This window comes from Erythrolamprus reginae, chromosome 2, assembly GCF_031021105.1.
Source record: "Erythrolamprus reginae isolate rEryReg1 chromosome 2, rEryReg1.hap1, whole genome shotgun sequence".
NCBI classification, from domain to species: Eukaryota; Metazoa; Chordata; class Lepidosauria; order Squamata; family Dipsadidae; genus Erythrolamprus; species Erythrolamprus reginae.
The window spans coordinates 273,274,211-273,296,671 of NC_091951.1; the positions used below are offsets into that span (position 1 = coordinate 273,274,211).

The 22,461-nt window shown below is 38.1% G+C and overlaps 1 protein-coding gene across 1 annotated transcript in view; it reads right to left on the bottom strand.

Annotated features, from left to right (window-relative positions):
* The window catches only part of LOC139162381 (transient receptor potential cation channel subfamily M member 3-like), a 262,448-nt gene that overhangs the window by 39,584 nt on the left and 200,403 nt on the right, over positions 1-22,461 (bottom strand). The window contains exon 2 of the mRNA XM_070742666.1: positions 1,816-1,895. Within this exon, the coding sequence (XP_070598767.1) occupies positions 1,816-1,895 (80 nt within the window). The remainder of the gene's footprint in view (positions 1-1,815; positions 1,896-22,461) is intronic.

Genomic DNA, 22,461 nt, shown 5'->3' on the forward strand with positions numbered 1-22,461 from the left:
CTTGAACACACGATTCTTATCTAGAAAAGTTCATAAGTAGAGGCGCTCTTAAGTAGAGGTACCACTGTATAGTTAACTAGGCCAATTGTAATGATGTGCAAAACGTAGCACTTGTGAAAAGAGGTTTCAATAGTATAATATCTGCAGACACACACAGACATAGATACACACAATAAAACCAAGCAAAAAATATTGTTAAGCTTTACTTTATATTCACAGTGGAAATAAGATTATAACACTGACTGGCACAGCTGTAGCCAATTCTGACGCAAGTGAATACATTTAGAATAATCATACATATATTTAAAACATCTTTTACTTATTTTCTCTCAGAAATCAGTAACCAAATTAAAAGACTGCATTTTGTAACCATTACTGTCTTTTTATATAAAGTATTGCAAAGACACAGCCACAAGAGCCAGTGTAGTCTATTGCAGAGGTGTCAAATTCAAGGCCTGCAAGACAGATTTGGCCCACAAGGTGTTTAGATCAGGCCTGCAGGGCTGCCCTGGAAACAGCAAAGGATTGGCTCACAGTGCCTCTGACATTAAAAAAATGAGCTCAGGAGGGCCCTGGGCAGCCCTTTTTTGCGGGCAGAAAGTTACAGGACACTATCGCAGCCGAAAACGGCACTTGCATTTTCATTGGCAGAGGACTTTGCAGAACACAATAGCAACTGAAAACAGAACTCAAGACCCTGTTTTTTCTGGCAGAGTACTTGGGCCATCACAGGCACCATTGACACGTTGAGCTGGCCACGCTTACCCTGGCCCCCAGAGGTAAAAAACAACCCTGATGCAGCCCTCAATGAATTTGATTTTGACCAGTGGTCTAGTGGTTAAGACACCAGGGTAGAAAGTAGAAATCCTGCCTTAGTGATAGAAGCCAGCTGCATGACTTTGAGCCAATCACTCCCTGTCTGAGTTAAATGTACTAGGCCAGTGATGGCGAACCTATGGCATGGGTGTCACAGGTGGCACACAGAGCCATATCTGCTGGCATGCGAGCCATTGCCCTAGCTCAGCTTCAACCATCCAGCTGATTTTTGGCTCACATAGACTATGGGAGGGCATTTTTGGCTTCCAGAGAGCCTCTGGGGGGATGGGTGAGGGTGTTTTTGCCTTCCACGGCTCTAGGGAAGCCTTTGGGGCCAGGGAAGGGTGGAAAAGGGGCCTACTGGGCCCACCTGAATTGGGAAACAGGCCGTTTCTGGCCTCCAGAGAGCCTCCAAGGTGGGGTGGAAGCTGTTTTCGCCCTCCCCAGACATTGAATTATGGGTATGGGCACTTGCGCATATGCAATAGCAGGTGCGCATGTTCTTTTGGCACCCGAGGAAAAAAAGGTTCGCCATCACTGTTCTAGGCTGTGTCCAACTTTTTACATCTATCAGTAAAATGGAAGTTACCACAGAAAAAATATATTTTCTCCCTGATGTGCCCTCCAAAGCTTCTACAAAAGTTGAAAAGCCTTGTGGAATGGCATTGGCCCCACATGGAAACATAGAGAAAAAGACTAAAGATCTGGTTATATGATCTTAGAAATGATCCATTCCTGTTTAAATGGAAGAAGAAATCTATTCTCTTTCTTTTAAATCATTTAAACGTTTTTCATAAATAACTACCCTATCTCCATCCTGGGGTACTGGAGGAGATAAAAAAATGAATCAGTGTACTATAAATTCTCAGTACAGTGTATATTTAAATTAGTTGCTTTAAGATGTTGTTCCTTTGGAATATATCAAAGGCGTAACTTTTAAGTATATATTATAGCATGCATATTCAATGCAAATTAAGTAACCAAATATAGCACACTTACCTATGGGGGTCTTTGGTGCTGGGGATTATATGGACGCATTCCCTTTTGTAAAATGCTCTCTCTATCCATGACTTCTGAGCCTGAAAAGAAACAAGATGAATTTTGAAAAAAAAACTTATCAAATTTTAAAGAGCCACGAAGTATTTTAACAGATGCCTTGTAGCAGCATAACTCAGGGATGGTGTTATGCTCTAATGCACATCAGTGCATTCCTTCCAGATGATGGGCTGCACACTATATTAATATTAATACCACACAATCTATAAAATATGATTAATGGAAATAAATGACAAATCAACATTCTCCAACTGATAAGAAAGGCCTTGATGTTGTGTTATTTTTCTTTTATGAATTCTTTTTTTTAAAAAAATCTGTTGTGCATAGTGGAATATTGAATTCTTTTGTCCTTTAAAACAATTCAAGGTCATCAGAGAACCTTGATATTTTTTATCTACTGAAGTTTTAGATTCAAGCATGGGAGTATAAAATACCACCACAATTCATGTGGAAGGCATTTGGGAAACAAGGAACACAGATGCAGCAAAGAATGTTAAATAATTAAGAAGAACACACAGAAATGTAGGCATATAAAGGCATATAAGGTTCAGCTCTGGTGGGAAGGTATTCTCAGCAAGCATTGTCAGCAGCTCAAAGTTCAAAAATTATTTCCCCTCCAGATTCATGATAATTATATATCCACACCTGTAAGGATAAATTTAGAGTAGGCACATACTTCTATTACAATTTTTAAAGCATTCTATAGTAAAGGTTAATTAAATGTCAGTATCAGATTTAGCAGATCAAAAGAAAAAGGTTGTGAGAATAGAAACTCCATAGGCTACGTAACACAACCATTGTCTTTATCTACTCTGATTTGTCATTTTCTACATTATATTCAATTTTAATAAATGGCATAGCAGCTTAGGCACAGAGGTCTGATTTCATTCCTTCCCCTCCACAATCCAAAATTGTTTAAGCTTCGGAACAGAATTGGAAGAACGGTGGAGGAATTCACAGGAAAAAGAGGGGATAGATGGATCAGTATGCTGGGAACATAGGTGTCTGCAGGATAGACATATGATTAAAATACTTTGTGATATTACAAGGCAAGCACTCCCACTTATATATTGTATTCATCACTGGAATATTAAAAGTGTGGTCTTAAGTCATGATGCCACAGTACATGTTTTCTTTCTTTCTTTCTTTCTTTTTTTCCTTCCTTCCTTCCTTCCTTCCTTCTCTCTCTCTCTCTTTCTTTGACTTGTATGCCACTCCTCTCTGAAGACTTGGGGCGGCTCACAACATATCAAAAAACAATGAAACATCTGAAATCCAATTCATATAAATAACTAATCTAAAAACAATTCCAAAAACCTTGAAACATTAAAAATCATTCATTCGGATTCAAACAACAAACATACAATATGCTCATTGTCCAAAGGCTAGGGTCTAGTGACCCCAAGCCTGACGGCATAAATAGATTTTCAAATTCTTGTGGAAGGTGAGGAGGGTGTGGGGCGGTACGAATCTCTGGGGGGAGCTGTTTCCGATGGGCCAGAGCCCCCACAGAGAAGGGTCTTCCCCTAGGCCCCACCAAGCGATACTGTCTAGTTGACGGAACCTGGAGGTGGCCAACTCTGTGGGTCCTAACAGATTGCTGGGATTCATGCGGTAGGAGGTGGTCATGCAAGTAATCTGGTAATAGGAAAAAGTAATTTTTTAAAATCACCATGACTATGCAGGGTTGCTCGTGTGACAGAAGAATATCAAGATATACTATATAACTCTCATTAATGACATTGTTAAAATAATTGTATATAAGAAGTGACCTAATAGATGATTGTTCATATAGCACAGGCACAGCAAATCCATTGAGTCCGAAAGGGAGCAGACAGCGAACGCACACACAGAGAAAGAAAGAGAGAAGGGGAGGGAGGGAGAGGAGAAGGAGAGAAGGAGGGAGGGAGGGAGGGGGGAAAGAGATAGGCCTATCTGGCATAAAATCATTTTCACTGCATGTACTCTGAATATAAACTTTTATCATCATTCATGTTACCAAGGATGAGAAATGCAAAAACAATAGAAGGCATACTTAATTTCAGTTTCTGTATAATACAAAACTCTTATTCAAAAACACAAGAAATTATGTCTGGATTTTAACACTCAAGCTATGATCGGAAATTATTACCTTTCAAGCATCAGGAAATTGTTTTAACAAATGCTTGAAACAATTTATTGATATTTAATCTGTATTAATATATAATGTTATTTAAATATAAAATGTATTTGACAATATAAACCAATTTTTTTAAAAATCAACGTTGGGCATAGGCCACTTACAAAATATCAATATGGAAAACGTTGATGGTAGCATATATGTTTAATAAATATAACAATAAGATTTAAGATTGTTGGAAACTTAAGAATTCAGATTCTAAGCAACGATTTTAGAATTATTAAGGTAATGTTCAAGAATATAGGCAGTTTCAAGCAGAAATTTATAAGATTAAAGTGTTGGATGCATACTGAACATGGCACTATTTAGGTGCATTGATTTTATAATTGCCCCTTTCTTCTTTCTATTTCCTTTTAATTTTGATAAAGTCCGATGAGTTTGGGATATTTTCTATTACTTCTTGTATTTTAGCCTGAGGTTGGACACAGCAGCCTGATACCTTTAGTGCATTTTAATGCTGATCTAGTACGGAAATTGGATTTTTAAAAAACTGTTTTAATGCTCTGTGATAAAGATGGATGCAAAAACTTCATACTTAGGTAGAACATTTATTTAGAGATCAAGCAAAACATTTAATAGCCTGTTTTTATTGCTAACAAATGCTTAAATAATGCAAACTGTTTTATAGTGATTGTCAAATAAAACCCACTAGTTTTAACAAAGATGAAATATGACTTGATTAATTATGTATTACAATATAAACAATATACAATATAAAAAATTGCAACCATTGATTTCTTAAATGAAAATGCTTTTCCTAGACACCAGAAACTGTGTAGGAAAAACAATTTAAGATTCATTTTTTAAATGCTGCCCTTTAAATTCTTCCTTTATTCAATTTTATTTGCTTACTTATTTAGTTAACCTTTGGTTGACTAGAAGCTTGAAAATAAAGAATAAAATTATATTATGAACAAGCGTTCTTAAAAGGTAATTTGGATTCACCTTTAGAAATATAAACAATATAAAAATTAAATGTAAAATATTTTATGAAATTATCAGAAAAGCTAACTGGTTAAACCAAACATATATATATAATCATACCTTCTGCTTTAAGCATTATCTAGTAGACTAGACATGTATGTAATAGTTTGGTAGGCATTAGGCAGTGTTCAATTGATCACTAAGTCAAAAGAACAATAGTTATGACATTAACACAAATATGATTGCATTATTATACATGCTTCAACTGCTACGAAACATTAATGACAATCAGAAAAAATATTGAAAATATTTTAACATTCAATTATAAATATATCTTACAGTTTACAACAATATATTAAAACACTATCTAGATTTAAAATGTCTATTGTTTAGTTTTGCCTCGTTTGCTGCCAATAGCTTATTACTTATTAATATTTTTCTACACAATTGTAAAAAATACTCTGTTCTCTAAACTGATTTATTGCTGTACAAAAGACAAATCGCAAGAAAGACAAATAGCAAGAAACATTACTATTTAGTTTAAATCACCAAAAAGAATGAAGAATTGACAATAAACCGTAATGCATATCCAAATTTCTATAAATTGTGTTTTATAATCTTCATACATTTGTAGTCTGTATTATTTTAGCTTTAATTAATAAAACACAACATTATGTTAAATGTTATACCATTTGAGCGAATTTGGTTTCAATTATATTTTGTTATTAGGACTAACAACACTAACAACAATAATAATGTTTACCTTTCCTCCCACACTTAGTCTGTTTCATGCTCTCTCTGATCCATTTGTGCTGTCTAATTTTCACTGCAGCTGGTCATTCTACTAATGCTAATGCCCCATGACTGCCCACCAGACAAGTTTTTCATTCCAGTTTTGACCATGAGAAGATGTTAAAGTAAGCAATGAACTTGCGCCCATTAGCTACTTGGAATGTCCTGTCATGGGATTAGCCTCATTAAGAGCTCAGAAGAGATTCACTGACAGCCTCCAAATACTGCCTTCAGTAATCTGGTGCCAAAAAACCCCTGTAACCAATAAACAAAACATAGTCGGAGATTTTGGATTTAACTGGCACAAGCCCTGACAAGCTAGTTGGATGGATTTTCTTCTTTCTCTCTCTCTTTTTTTTCCATTTCCACAAAAGGTCTTGTGCAGTTGTGATATGGTGTTCTGAGTCCTGAAAGTTCAACTTGGAAAAACAAATCCATCAAATGAAACAGTGTATTAAACTGGAAAGAATCTGAAAAGTACACGGTGTATTTTTAATCTTCAAAGGATGAAGATTAAAGTGTGCTTGTTTGACAATTACCGGGAATCTTATGAAAAAATATATTATAGTTCATTAATAAGAGTATTTACTAGAAGTCTTTAAATACAGTATTTTTTTTTTCAGAAATAAGCTTTAAAATGTAAAACTGTTAATATAAAGAAACACACAGGTGAATTAAAATTTAGGGATTGATTTTTTTTTTGATCCCTACAAGTGCAAAGGAAGTCATAAAATAATAAAAATAGACAATAACAAATAAAAAAACTTATATAGACAAACAATTACTTTCTATGCAGAATTTTGGAAATTTTGTACTAGAAAGATTATTCTGTACTTGTTCAAAGGTCACCCTCACACTTTGCAGATACTTTCTACTGACTGCAGCCTTTTGTACTAAATTCATGTTTTTCCAGCAATTGTATTTCTCCAGAGTAGCACTTGGGAGGTGAAGTGGGGGCAAAAGAGAAAAAAAAAGCTCTTTGCACAGCTTCATTCTCAGATAAAAGCATTTTGCTTCTCCTTTCAGGGAACTTCTCCTATGATTTTGGAAATGATTTGTATTCATATCCCTTTAAAACAAAAGGATCTATGATAGCAGTTCTTAGAAATATTGGCATAAATGGTGTGAATATGGGATGGATATATAATGATACCGTTATGTCCAAACAACATGTCTAGAATAAATTCAAAGTTGAGATTTCACAATGTTTTCAAGTGGATGTCTTCAGACAGTGACTTCATTTTAAAAATTATCCATGTGCATAAGAAATACAACAAAATTGGGGTGTGAGGTGTCAAACTGCAAAAATGGGTAGTGAAATTATAGGTTTAAGACTTTGAAATTATCCTTTGTTCTTTCTTTGTTCTCAGGAGTCATTCAAATGGGATTCAGTACTTCGTATTTCTTTTTGTAAGGAATGTCACAGATAACATAATTTCACACCTACTATAGTTTAAAATAAATCATGCCACATGTTTTAAGAATTATTGTATTATGAATCTTTTTTTCTTCATCGTTCCATTGATTTAGAGCAGATTTGCCCATTTTGTTTCACCACAAACTTATAAGGGCTACAAACTCTGTAGAGTTTGGATTCAGCCTTAGCTCCTCCTACATTGACTAGGAAAAGATACAGGCAATTCTCGATTTATGACTACAATTGGTACCATAGTGGATACTGTACCGAGTCTACGGAGAGGGGCGGCATACAAATCTAATAAATAAATAAAATAAATAAATAAATTCAGTTGTAAGTCATCATGGTCATAAGTTGAGATATTCACATGATTGAATTGGGATTTTTGACATTTTTCACAGCAGTTAAGCAAATCACTGTGGTTATTAAGCATATGATTAAGTAAACCCATTCTTCTGAAGCAGTGTAAATAGGCAAAAAAGACATAAATCATGATCATATGACTGAGAAACAGAGCAACCAGTTGTAAATGTGATCTGGTTGCCAAGCACCTGAATGCAGTCACATAACCAAAGAGGGCACATGATATTTTACAATAGCCAGAAGTGCTTTAGGGGCAGTGGCGGGCTACCATTCCTGGTCCTACCTGAACAGGGCGGGAGCATGCACGAGCCTGCTGCAAGATTCGGCTTCTGCGCATACCCCCACCTGGCGCCACTGCGAGCAGCAGCTCTGTCCGCTCACCCCTCCACCATGACGCAGCCCCTACCTTGCTCTTGATCTCCTGCAGGTCAATGGGCCATGGCGTGGGGAGCAAGCAGGGTGGCTTTGAGCTCCAGCCACACGGCTTGCTCTGTGTTCTCCCACGTGCGCTGAGGGATGCGTGCAGCGCAGGAGAGCAGAGAGCAGGCCATGCAGCCAGAGCTTGGGAAGGTTGCTGTTGCTGATGTACCCAGCTGCCGCTCTAGGCGCCGCAGTGAGATTCGGCTGCTGCACATGTGCAGCAGCTTAAAACTCACGTGGACATCCTTGTGTCAGCAAGATTTGGGCAAAAATTGCAGATGACTAGTAATTTTTATTGGAATTGCGCTGAATGTCCGTGCATGGTGCGTGCACACCCGGCGGCAATGAAGCAAGACTACGCGCTCCATTTACACCACCGGAACAGCATTCCTGCCATTCTGGTTTGTAGCCCATCCCTGTTTAGGGGCCAAAAAACACCTATTCCATGGCTATTATAATTCGAGGATTACCTGCATATCTATTTCAAGAAAACAGAAATATATCTTTTCTCTATTATGTTGAATGAGTCCAAGCACAGTTCCCATAGCAGCCAATATCTTAATCACAGTGTTCTACATTTCCATGTTTTATATTTGAACCCATTGGCAATTTATGAGATTATAGAATGTGAGAAAGCAAGGATGGGTATATAGCTCATTTGACCATAGAACAGAATTCTTTATTGGTCTAGTATGATGGGACCCACAGGGAATTTGTCTTTGGTGTATATGCTCTCAGTGGACAAAAAAAGAAACAATGTATTTGTCAAGAATCATAAGATACAACACTTAATGATTGTCATAGAATACAAATAAGCAATCAGGAAACAATCAATATTAATATAAACCGTAAGGATAAAAGCAACAAGTTACAATCATACAGTCATAAGTTGGGGGAGACGGGTGACAGGAACGATGAGAAGACTAATACTAATAGTAATTCAGCATTATTGAATAGCTTAACAGTGGTGAGGGAATTATTTGTTTAGCAGAATGATGGCGTTCGGCAAAAAACTGTTCTTGTGTCTAGTTGCATGGTGTGCATAGCTTTGTTTTGCGGGTAGGAGTTGAAACAATTTATGACCATAATGCGAGGAGTCAGTAAATATTTTCATGGCCCTCTTTTTGACTCATGCAGTATACAGAAAATTATTTTTTCTGCAGTTCTGATTATCCTCTGAAGTCTGTGTCTATCTTGTTGGGTTGTAGAACTGAACCAGACAGTTATAGAGGTGCAGATGACAGACTCAGTAATTCCTCTGTAGAACTGTATCAGCAGCTCCTTGGGCAGTATCGACCAGAATGCTTAAATAAGCTTACTAAGTACCAGAGGTTTAAATGCGGCAATTGATTACATTTATTGATTTTATTCTATTATATATGCAGTTATCTTAAAAATTATTTTGCAGCTCATTGATAGCATGAAGCCTAGGATAATAAGTCACCACATATTTTGCAAGAAATCTTGTTCAGCTCCATTTAAGGTCACTGTAATGTATCTTTGATATAATTCATTCGATTAAATTAGACCAGTGTTTCTCAACCTTGGCAACTTGAAGATATTTGGACTTCAACTCCCAGAATTCCCCAGCCAGCATTCGCTGGCTGGGGAATTCTGGGAGTTGAAGTCCAAATATCTTCAAGTTGCCAAGGTTGGGAAACACTGTGTTAGACCATCCTTTATTGTTTGACAAGAGATGAAAAAGTAACGGTTGCTTGGTTTTGGCTTGGAGCTTGATGAATGTAGATCAAAGCAGTCAGAGGCACTGGCATTCACTGAGAGGACAGAAGTGACCAGATGGGTGTCAGGATGTCTTAAATAAAAGATTACAGGATGTCACTTTGACACGAACTTTATTTGCTGAGGAAGCTCACAATCAGTGGCAACGCCACAAAATGTTTAGGTCTCATAAAATGTTTACCTACTAATTTTGACTTCTAAAGGTGTTATCAACCTTAGTTTCTATTTTTATTTCCAAGAAATACCTCCTAATTTCCAAAGCTTGTTTGCTTTTATATTGATAATATTAAAATTATTCACTAATTAATGGATGGTAAAATAAATACATTGAAATGAAATCATTAGAATCAGGAAATGATAGATTACCGTATTTTTCGCTCTATAAGACGCACCTGCTGATAAGACGCACCTAGATTTTAGAGGAGGAAAATAGAACAAAAATATTTTGAGCCAAAAAGTAGCTATCACACATGAGCAAGTTCTTGCATCCATAATTCTATCCTTTCTATGTCTTCCTCCCTCTTTCCTCCCTCCCACTTTCCTTTCTATCTCTCCCTCCCTCTTTTCTTTCTATCTTTCCCTCCCTCTTTCCTTTCTATCTCTCCCTCTTTCCTCCCTCCCTTTTTCCTTTCTATCTCTCCCTCCCTCTTTCCTTTCTATCTTTCTTTCCCCCTGCCTTTCTCCAAGCCCTTCCTTTTCCCTCTCCCTAACTACCCCCTTCTCCCTCCTTTCTATCTCTCCCTCCCCCTTTCTCTCTCCCTTCATCTTTCATTCCCTCTCTCTCCATCCCTCTTCCTTTCTCTCTTCCTTCCTCCCTCTTTTTTGTTCTTTCTCTCTCCCTCCTTCCCTCCCTCTATGTCTTTCCCTCCCCCTTCTTCCCCCCTCTCTTTCTCTTGCTTTCTTTCCCTGTCTTTCTCTCTTGCTTACTTTCTCGCTTTCTTTCTCATTCTTTCTCCCCTCCTTTCTCTCTCTCTCTCTTTCTCTCTCGTTCACCACGCCGGCAACAGAGAGAAAAAGAGAGAGAGAGAGAGGGAGAGAGAGTGGAGGGCGCCGTTGTCTTCGCCTCTTCCCAACAGCTCTGCAGCGAAGAGGAAACAGTCGCGCACCGCCCCCCGGGAGCCCAGCCGATTTTTGGAGCCGTTTTGTTTTCAGCTGGGCTCCCAGGAGGCGGAGCATGGCCGGGTACCGTGTCTTCGCCTCCGCGCGCTGCCTCCGCCCGGCCGAGAACAAAACGGCTCCAAAAGTCGGCCGGGCTCCCGGGAGGTGGTGCGCGACTGTTTCCTCTTCGCTGCAGAGCCACACGGAGGCGAAGACACGGTGCCCGGCCACGCTCCGCCTGCCGGGAGTCCAGCTGAAAACAAAACGGCTCCAAAAATCGGCTGGGCTCCCGGGAGGCGGAGCGTCGCCGGGCACCGTGTCTTCGCCTCCGTGTGGCTCTGCAGCGAAGAGGAAACAGTCGCGCACCACCTCTCGGGAGCCCGGCCGACTTTTGGAGCCGTTTTGTTCTCGGCCGGGCGGAGGCAGCGCGCGGAGGCGAAGACACGGTACCCGGCCACGCTCTGCCTCTTGGGAGCCCAGCTGAAAACAAAACGGCTCCAAAAGTCGGCTGGGCTCCCGGGAGGCGGTGCGCGACTCTTCAGGGTTGGGAAGAGGAGAGGCGGCGACAGAGGGGGGACACTTTTGGTGAGTATATCGCCGCCCCCCCTCTGCTCCAGCGCCTCCCCCCCCCTCCCTGCCTGCAGCTTCGCTCCATAAGACGCCGCTGATTTTTCATCCTACTTTGGGAGGGAAAAAACTGCGTCTTATGGAGCGAAAAATACGGTAATATGTCACATTTTTTCTGTAATTCCACAAAATACTACAAAATGGTGAATGTGTTAGCTATGACAATGAGCTTCAGAAATTTTGGAAGGAAGTGCAGAATGAAATAAATAAAATGTTAAATATTAATTGGACAATTACAAAAGAAATAGCGATTTTAATTAAACAAAGAGAACTAAGATATTTTAAAGAAATAAAAACTGCAGCATTGGAAAGTGCTCAAGCGGTAGTGGTATTGGGTTGGAAAGAGTCTATAAAATGGACATTACAGAACTGGTACTGGTACATGGTGGATCACATTCATTTTGAAATCATGGAAATAAGATTAAATAACTTTGATGAAAATAAATTGGAGAAGCTGATGGCACGATGGAATAAGGTGAAAGGTTATATGCTGAGTAGAATCTGTGATGCAAATGTGAAAAATAAACTCCAATCACTCTTTCAGTAATAACAAATGCAAAGTAGAGCCAAGGAAATATATATATATAAACTAGTAAATATTTGAACCACCCGCAATGGGTGGTGGTGGTGATGGGGTTTTTTTTGTCGGTCAGGTGATGGGCACATGCACTGTGCACTGTTTTATGTTTGTTTTATGTAACCATATTTACAAAATCAATAAAAATATATTTAAACAAAAAAAGACAATGAGCTACTAGGGTTTACTTACCACTGAGTCTAAATTTGCAGGAGCTGCTTGATAAAGATTCAGACCACTGGCTAATGCAGTGAATGAAAATGTTAGGTAGTGAACTCTGTAACTCTTTGTCATGCTTCAATATGGACTCTGTCACAGAACTATAACCCCATGCCCTTAGCATTTAAGAACAAGTTTGAATATAAAACAGTAATTTTTATATTCAGCAGTGTTTAATCTCTAATTGCAGTTACCTGACTGATCTAGATCAGAGGTTAATTCAAATCATGGTGCACTAAGGAAAAAGAACTTTTATACCTAATAAGAGGAACAAGTTATTTTTTCATCCCTTTCTCTGTTCTTTTCCATTTTGTCTCCAACAGGAGTTTGGCTTTACTTCCTACAGAGCAATATAATTGCACCTGAAAATAATGCGGCTCAAAACCATAGGAGCATAGACAAACTGTATATAAGTACAAGCATATTTTTCTGGTGCCATTTCAACTGCTAAGGTAACATTGCAGAGAATGGAATAATGTTTCCCAGAAAAAGTAAAGGTTCTTTATACTTTTTGTGAGACGTAATGCTACAAGAATTTCAATTAAACCTTTATCTGTTCTCCCAGTCCGCGTGCCAGAAAGAATAGTTGCCAATAGTTTTTTGAACATAATGAACAGGAAAAACAATAAAACAATAAAGTATCTCATTATCAACATTCATAATTTATTTGAATTACTTTTTGAATTACAATAGTGAGAAACAGTTTGGGTAACAGTTTGGGTAAAACCCAAAGAAAGGTTCACAAGAGTTTATAATTTAGATAATACTTTATACCAGGGTTGAAATGATACTGGTTCGACCTGGTTTGGGTGTGCCGGTAGCAGCAGCCACCGGTGATTCAGATAACCCAGGGGTAGGCTAATTTGGTTCTTCTATGACTTGTGGGCTTCAACTCCCAGAATTCCTGAACCAATCATGCTAGCTCAGGAATTCTGGGAGTTGAAGTCCACATGTCATAAAAGAGCCAACTTTGCCTACCACTGATCTAAACTATTGTTTCCTAATCTTGGCAATTCTCAAACGTGTGGACTTCCTGTCCCAGAATTCCATAGCCATCATGGCCATAGAGGAGAATTCTGGGAGTACCTACCCCTACCCCAGTTATCCCAGGGGACTGCCTACCTGTGGGATAACCGGTAGCGGTGACCGCACGACCCTCTGTCTATCAACCAGGACATCACCATTTTCTTGTTTTTAACCCTCTGCACATGTGCAAATCCTTCTGCGCATGCACTGAGGGTGCAAAAGCACATGCGACAGTGGCACATGCTTCCAAACTGGAAGAGAAAGCAAGTAGATTTCACCACTGCTTTATACACTGAATGCTCTTCTTGAGACTATAAATAGCCCAGAAACCTTCACACCAGTAATTCAAAAATATTAAGTATTTTTATACTTATGATTAATTTATACTATCTTAACAGATTCTGATTTAGAAGAATTATTTATTTTATGAATGCTGGACACAAAAGATATATTATAGGCTCAACTATTGACTTCCTTATCTAAGTTCTATGAAGTTTGGCTCACACTTTTATTTTCCTCTATGTCATGACATTAAAGGGGTAACAGGAGTACAAGTGAAAGTTATGATCAACCCCCTTGTCAGACAAGAAATTAACAGCGTGAAAAATGGCAATTCTTTTTGCTAGCAGCCTGGATTACAGAGATAGCTAATATCAGAAAGACTAGTTTATGGTTCTGCTTATTTGACTACAATAATATATGGGCTAACACACTCCCATTAAAGAACTTCACAGTGCTAGATCCTTGCACAGTAAATTAAGGGGATCCTAATGTAGAATGCAAATTAGAAATACATGCCCCATTGTTCATTTTCATACTCTATGATTAAAGTAAAAGAAAAAACACATGCACATCAGTGACAAGTCTGATTAATAACTATAGCATGTATTGCCTTCCTTTTTGGGAGAAGCAAAAGTGGTATAAAACACAGACAATCTGGTATTTTACACATAGTTGACTAGGATCTCCTTCAAGGATCTAACACTTTTATCAAAAGCAGATAATATGCGCAGCAGGTAGAGTGCTGTACTGCAGACCACTGAAGCTGACTGTAGATCTGAAGGGTCAGCAGTTCAAATCTCATCACCGGCTCAAGGTTGACTCAGCCTTCTATCCTTCCGAGGTGGGTAAAATGAGGACCCGGATTGTGGAGGCAATAGCCTGGCTCTGTTAAAAAGTGCTATTGCTAACATGTTGTAAGCAGCCCTGAGTCTAAGGAGAAGGGTGGCATAAAAATTGAATGAATGAATGAACGAATGAACAAACAAACAAACAAATATACTGTTTAATTCCTATTTGTCATTGGTTCAGCACAGATAGACCAAGATGCTATGCTACTTGAGTATGAAATAACAGGGGGAAACAATGCGTGCATTCTAGACAAGCTCTAGTGTTTTCCATCATTACAGTATTATTATGCCTAATTAAAAAATTTCCCAAGCAAAGGAGCTCAAGACAATAATATTGTTTTCATCATCATCTATATCAGTGATGGTGAACCTAGGGCATGGGTGCCAAAGGTGGCACGCGGAGCCATATCTGCTGACACGCGAGCTGTTGCCCTAGCTCAGCTCCAATGTGCATGTGTGTGCTGGCCAGCTGATTTTTGGCTCACAGAGAGGCTCTGGGAGGGCGTTTTTGGCTTCCAGAGAGCCTCTGTCGTCAGGCATGGGGGAATTGACATTTTCCCTCCCCCTAGGCTTATAAAATTTATGTAGGTATGCTAGTATGTATGATTGGTTTCTAAATTGGGTTTTTTTAAATTAACTTAAATATTAGATTTGTTTACATTGTATTATTATTGATGAAAACAATATTGTTGTCTTGAGCTCCTTTGCTTGGGAAATTTTTTAATTAGGCATAATAATACTGTAATGATGGAAAACTGCTTACAGAGGGCTGTAAAGCACTGTGAAGAAGTATATAAACCTAAATTTATATATATGAGCTGCCCCAAGTCTACGGAGAGGGGCGGCATACAAATTTAATTAATAATAATAATAATAATAATAATAATAATAATAATAATAAATGCTATTGCTATTTAAAATGAAAACAATTCCTGGTATATTAGGTTGACAAATTGCTATGACATATGCTAAGCAAAATAACAATAATAACAATAATTCCAATGTATTTCAGGGGTATACTGGTAATCTCTAACAAAGAATCTTCCAAATTCAGTGAATATATCCAGAATGATGTTCGTCCAACGTTTTTGAAGAGGGTCCTGACATATTGGAGGAGATGTCAAGACTTGCACATGAATTGGATATCCAGAATACGGTCAAATTCTATAACAAACCATCTATGTTCTTATGACTATAGGCAAGAAATAGGAATGTGTGAATAGCCCTTAACTGATTTCTCATCTATGCATCTGATTTTGGATTTGTCAGCCACTTTAAAAACTAAGAATAACATTTTACAATTTAGTATTGTATCAAAGGCATGTTACTACATTGTGTCTTTTTCAAAGTGCAGAATAAATATTGGGATTGTTTTTTAAAGGCAGACATTAGTAAGAGCATTCATCATGTCTATAATAAAAATGAATGATTAATACTAAAGTTTTAGGTATTGGAAAGTTAATAAAGGGTCTAAATAAAAGCAATTAAATAACTTTGTAATTTGCATGCCTTGACTTGATTTGAATGATTGATTTGGCTACTTTAGTACTTAGTAAGTACTCCAACTGCAAAGGTTGTAAGTAATTTGATTTGGAAAACTTACTGGACATATTCTGATAGTAAATTCTATGGAATTTGATTAACTAGAGCATTCCAACTATTTGCCCCTGCAAGATCCTGTGTTTAAACATGTTGATTATTTCTTAAGCATTGTTTGAATGTGATTTGTTGAAGAATTTCATTAATACAGATTAGTCCCTATATTAAGCCATGGTTAATTGGAGTCTCTGAGCTTGGTTAAATACCTTCAGGAAAGTGGATTAGTTGCTTTAATTTTATGTTCCTTCATAGGAAAAAAGGAAGACTGAGAAGAGTATCGTAATTAGATTTTCTGTTAGACAAGAAAGGGGAAAATGACTGCGTTTATATATTAAGTGAAGAATTTTCTCGATTAGAGTGTCTAATATAGATTTTCTTTCCAAGTTAGAAATGTACTAGTGGCCTAGTAACATAAAGATGATAAATTGGATCACAACAGGCCCCATCTTGATCTACATCTGTTCTGACAGACCATATGGGAGGAAGCAACGTGTCTGTCGGCTATATATCTGCAGGTGGGAATTGCATGGAAGCATTTTTCTGTGCTGAATATTATAGTCTTGTCTATGTGCATTGACTTTGTATGCATGTCATTTCTGTTTTCTCAGTCGGATATGGTTCCCTACTAAATGCAATCATGATGATGGGATATGAACTTACAGAGGTAGCTCTTAAAGTGTATAGCAAAATCTAGCTGTCATTCTCAGAAATGTGTCCTTGGGTGGTCATTTAACATTTTTTCAAGCTGGCTAAATATTTATGCCAAATACAAATTTCTAAATTGAGAAGCGTCCTAGTTCTGGCAAGATTTAATCCCTCCCAACAGCTGTTCTCAAGACAAAACCACTGGACATTTCATTTGAACAAAACATTGGCCTTGTGGCGAATGAATCCATGAAACACTAACCCATATTATTTTATATTGCTCTTGTTACAAGTATATCTGGTTGCAGTTAATATATTCAGATTTCAAAACCAGCCAAATGAATTTTATTTTCCGTTGCTATTATCTGATAAATAAAATCTGATTTTCTTAACATGGCTAAGTTTTGTTTGACTGTTTGCAAAATATATGTCATCTTTTTTTTTAAATGATGGAGGTTTTCTATGGTTTTTATTGTTTTCTTTCTGTTGTTTTGAATAGGTCTATGTCTTCTCTCCCAGTCTCAATTTCTCCTGTGCAGACAGTGAACCTTAGATATCCAACAACTATAAAATAAAGCTGCTGAATTAGTTATAGCTAAAGAGGCCTCATTAACATAGGATATTTTAGTATTAATATACATCTCAATAATACAATTTAATTCAGCGCTTGTCAGTCCCAAAGCCATTATGTGAAGTTAGAGGCTTTGGGTCTGCCACAGTTAGCAGCGATAGGGAAACGGGAGGGGTGAAAGAGAGAGAGAGACAGAGAGACAGAGCCAGAGACAGAGAGAGAGAGAGAGAGAGATATTGATGCCACCACACATTCCTTACAGAGTCCAAGGTCGATTGGTCCACGTGATTGCACTTGTGGGTGTGGGGGATGTGAGATGAACCTTAACCTGGATGGGGAACTGAAGATTATTTATTTATTTATTTATTTATTTATTTGTTTGTTTGTTTGTTTGTTTGTTTATTTATTTTTGTATGCCGTCCCTCTCTGTAGACTCGGGCTGGCTAACAACAATAATAAAACAGCATATAACAAATCTAATATTTAAAATAACTAAAAAACCCTTATTAAAAACCAAACATACCCACAAACATACCATATATAAATTGTAAAGGCCTGGGGGGTAGGAATATCTCAATTCCCCCATGTCTGACGACAGAGGTGGGTTTTAAGGAGCTTACGAAAGGCGAGGAGGGTGGAGGCAATTCTGATCTCTGGAGGGAGCTGGTTCCAGAGGGTTGGGGCTGCCACAGAGAAGGCTCTTCCCCTGGGTCTCACCAGATGACATTGTCTAATTGACAGGAGCCGGAGAAGGCCAACTCTGTGGGACCTAACTGGTCGCTGGGATTTGTGCGGCAGAAGTCGGTCCCAGAGGTATTCTTGTCTGATGCCATAAAGGGCTTTATAGATCATAACCAACACAATTTAGTGTTAGAATGACAGAGCATTGAATTCAACATGGCGAAGTTAATAAATCGAACCTTGTGTGAGAGCACAGGAGTGGGATGTGATTTATTTCTCAGATGCTATTTGGTTCGTTGACAGCGCTTCTCAAATAATGGGGCGGGGGGCCCTAGGGGGGCGTGGAGCGATGCCAGGGTGTGTGTGACCCAGGGGGACATGGGGTTTTTTTTACTCTAGGGAGTAGGGTTTTTTGGCACTGAACAATAGCACACAGCACAGAGCAGGAGAAAACAAACCCTTAAAAGACACCATGGAAAAATATCTAACAGGGATGAAAAGAAAGGAGGAGAGAGACAGAAGATAATGAGACAAATGTAAGTCTCCTGAAAGCTAAGACACAGAAATATGACGAAGCATATGTAGCCCTAGGGTTCACTGTGACTACGTTGAGAGATGAGGAAAGACCGGTATGTTTACTGTGTCTAAAAATGTTGGCAGCAAACGGCATGAAGCCAAATAAATTAAGGCATCACTTAAACACATTACACCCCAATTATGCTGATAAGCCGCTTGAGTTTTTTCAGCGAAAATGTGCTGAATATTGCAAACAATCATCCCAGCGGTAGAGTTGGGGGGGCATAAAATGTTTACTTCTTCTTAAGGGGGGGGGATAACAGGAAATAATTGAGAAGCACTGCTTTAATTGATGATGTCATAAAATACTGAAATCTCCATGACTTAAACTCAATTTAACTTAATTTAAATTTAAAATTAAATTAAGTGACTTGACTTTAAGGAAGAATTTTTTAAAAATGACAAACGGCAATAACACTTTGTTTGAGACAGGGGATTTATTATATGGCAGTGGTCTCCCACCTTTCCAGCTTGGCGGACCAGTGGCAGTGGCAGGAATACAGGGATGGCTTTGTGCATGTAACACTTCCACAAATGCTGATTTGAATGCAGGTGCTTGCTTACTGCTTATGCAGCCCAGTTCCCAACAGGCTGCAGCCTGACTCCAGGCCAGAGACTGGGGGGTTGAAGATCCCTGTTTTATGGACAATGTCTCAATGACTTTCATAGATGAGTGCTAGTAGCAACTTTTCCAAACAGAGTTACTCTTGACACTGGACCAGAAGATGCAGCCGTTCCCGCACTAAGCAGGGATAAAAATATTAGATTTATTGAAATAACTGCATGATTGCTCTATAAACACATGCACACACTTCCATTTTCAAAGGATTCGCACAACCAAACAGCTGTGTGCACATCCAAAATACCTGGAAGAAACATTTGTAATGGCAAGTTTCCATTTCCATTTATGAAGTAATTTGATTGTTAATACGTGCGATAGAACAAGCACAGGGAGAACCAAACTCAATGCAAAAATGAGCAGCTGAGTGGCATTGCATAATGTATTCTCACATCACTGCTGCATAACGGTGTTTTTAAAAATTACACCGGAGACAGAACAATAATTGTTTTGCTCTTTTTTCTTTTTCTTTATAGTTATTTTTTTCAGTCTTTGAAGGTTTTAATTTTTGAGGAGGAAAAAATAGATTAAAATAAAACTTCACAGCAGTATCAATTTTAAAAAAAACCAACTTTAACTGTTATATCAGGGGTGACATGCTCCTGGTTTGCTTGTGCCTGTCAGTCATCGAAAAGCTGGTCACGAAGGGAGCGTGAGGCACTACCCACCTACCCAGATGCCGCCATTTGGGTACTTTTACCCTCTGTGCATGCACAAAGTATTCTGTGCATGCACAGAGGGTAAAAGAACCCGAATGGTGGTGTCCGGGTGGGTGGGCGGAGCCTCAAATTCCCTTCGTGATTGGCTCTCCGATGACTGATAGGCATGAGCAAACAGGGAGGATTTCACCCCTGTGTTAAATATTCCAATGCTACCCAGACCTAGGATAAGATTCTTGTCTTATAAAATGTATCTACAATCGGGGAATTATTTTACAAGTAAAGAAAGAGGCATATTCTCAGACTGATAGTTTAAAAATTGGTAACTCTGATATCCAGAAACGGGGATGGAGGAAAATGAATCAAGAGGCATTTTGATTTTGGATCTGTGGCCTATAGGGGGTAGCTAGAACTACTCTTAATAATTTTGTCTACTATTTTTTTGTAGTTGATTAGTTTGTCATAAACTCATGGTCTCACATCCAGTATCAATTTTGAAGGCACATTTAAACATTGATTGGATTCATATGAAGAAGGAACATGTAGTATCTCACTTGCAGTTTGCTTAGTTGTTTTGGTGATTTCTTTCTTTTTCCTTTTATTTCCTTTGATTTTTTTTTTAAATCAGATTGTTGAATATTCATTGATTTGGTGTAAATAGTTACGTCAGACATGTTTGAATCTGATTGGGTCAGAATTCACCGGGAAATTTAAGTGAATGTCAGTTGCGCTTGAGCGGGAAGAAACAAAGTATAAAAGCGGTAAACCGACACTGTTTCTTCATTTGCGCCTAGAGCAGAGTCCGCATAGCAACCTTGTATTCTTCTGTTACAAGAATAAAAGCGTTTATGGTTACTGCAGCCTCAGTATTATTCACAGATGAATACTATGTGATCACATGTCTACTTTACAATTCTTTTAGCATTAAGCAATACAGTGTTCCCTCGATTTTCGCGGGTTCGAACTTTGCGAAAAGTCTATACCACGGTTTTTCAAAAATATTAATTAAAAAATACTTTGCGGGTTTTTTCCCTATACCACGTTTTTTCCCCACCCGATGACGTCCTATGTCATCGCCAAACCTTTGTCTGCTTTTAATAAATATTTTTTTAATAAACTTTAATAAACAAACATAGTGAGTAATCATCTAAATGGTTGCTAAGGTAATGGAAAATTGCAATTTAGGAGTTTAAAGTGTTAAGGGAAGGTTTTTGATACTGTTCATAGCCAAAAATAGTGTATTTACTTCCGCACCTCTACTTTGCGGAAATTCGACTTTCGCGGGCGGTCTTGGAACGCATCCCCCGCGAAAAGCGAGGGAACACTGTATACTGTATGTCATTCTTGCAAACTTGATGAATCATTGAATCATTAATTATATACCGATAACAGTTTCTGTTCTATCCAAGTACTGTCTGTTCATATAGTTCAATGCTGTAACCCATGAAAACATTACTCTGTGAAACAGATCAATAAACCACATGCAATTAATCTTTAATTCAGCTGCAGAGGGAATCCTTTCACAGAAACAACTCAAATCATTTTTGTAACAAATAACCTATTTGTTTTGGAAGAGCCCTCCAGGTTTCTGCATTTATGTGTTACATAACATAAGCACCTTGTACAATACTAAAAAGTACTGCTTTGCAATAGTAGTTTCCCTTGGGAATAAGCCACTGGGATTTTGTTTTTACAGCTCTTGGTGCCTGCAGTTATAAGAAAAAAATAACTATATTGGCTGATAGTTCAGTATAAATAAAGAAAAATGATACAATTTCAAGAGAGGTAAAAATAATTCAGAATGTAACATATAAAGGAAAGGAATGGAAAGGTTGCTAAAATTAAATTTGTTTTAATCTAATAGTAGCAATTCCAATCCTTTTTAAAGCTATGGAAATTTGAGTAAGATAGGGCCACAAACATATATTTTAACTTATTGTTAGATCTGAGAAGAATACAGACAAAGATCCAAGATCATGCAATACAATAAATAACCACAGTTATAAACAACTGGGCCAATTTGTTCATTTGTTTAAAAAATGTACATAATTGTCCATCTAATGTAAGATAACCCTTGCTAGCTTACAAACAGTAAATAAGGAAGAAAATGCACAAAAATCAGCTACTAAGCTACTAAAGTGGCAGGAACTTTATGCAATTAAATTTAGCTAGATAACTGAAAGTATTACAGCATACTTTCCATAATAACTGTTTTGTAAGCGTAAGTTCTGATATAGCTTGGAATTCCTGTATTTTTTTCTTCAACCTTATTTGTTTATTTATTTATTTATTGGATTTGTATGCCGCCCCTCTCTGGAGACTCGGGGCGGCTAACAGCAACAATAAAGCAGTATACAATAGTAGTCTGATGTTAGAAACAATTAAAAACCCATTAATATAAAAAACCAAACATACATACATATATACCATGCATAGAATTGTAAAGGCCTGGGGGGAAGAGGGTCTCAATTCCCCCATGCCTGATGGCAGAGGTGGGTTTTAAGCAGCTTACAAAAGGCAAGGAGGGTGGCGGCAATTCTAATCTTTGGGGGGAGTTGGTTCCAGAGGGCCGGGGCTGCCACAGAGAAGGCTCTTCCCCTGTGCAACTATATGTCATTCCTCAATACACTCTTTGAATGAGTTTATTTGTTGTATTGTACAAAAAGGAATGAAGATGAAAGTGGAAAAGTGGAGCAGAAAGTAAAAAGCAGAGGTGGGTTCCTCCTG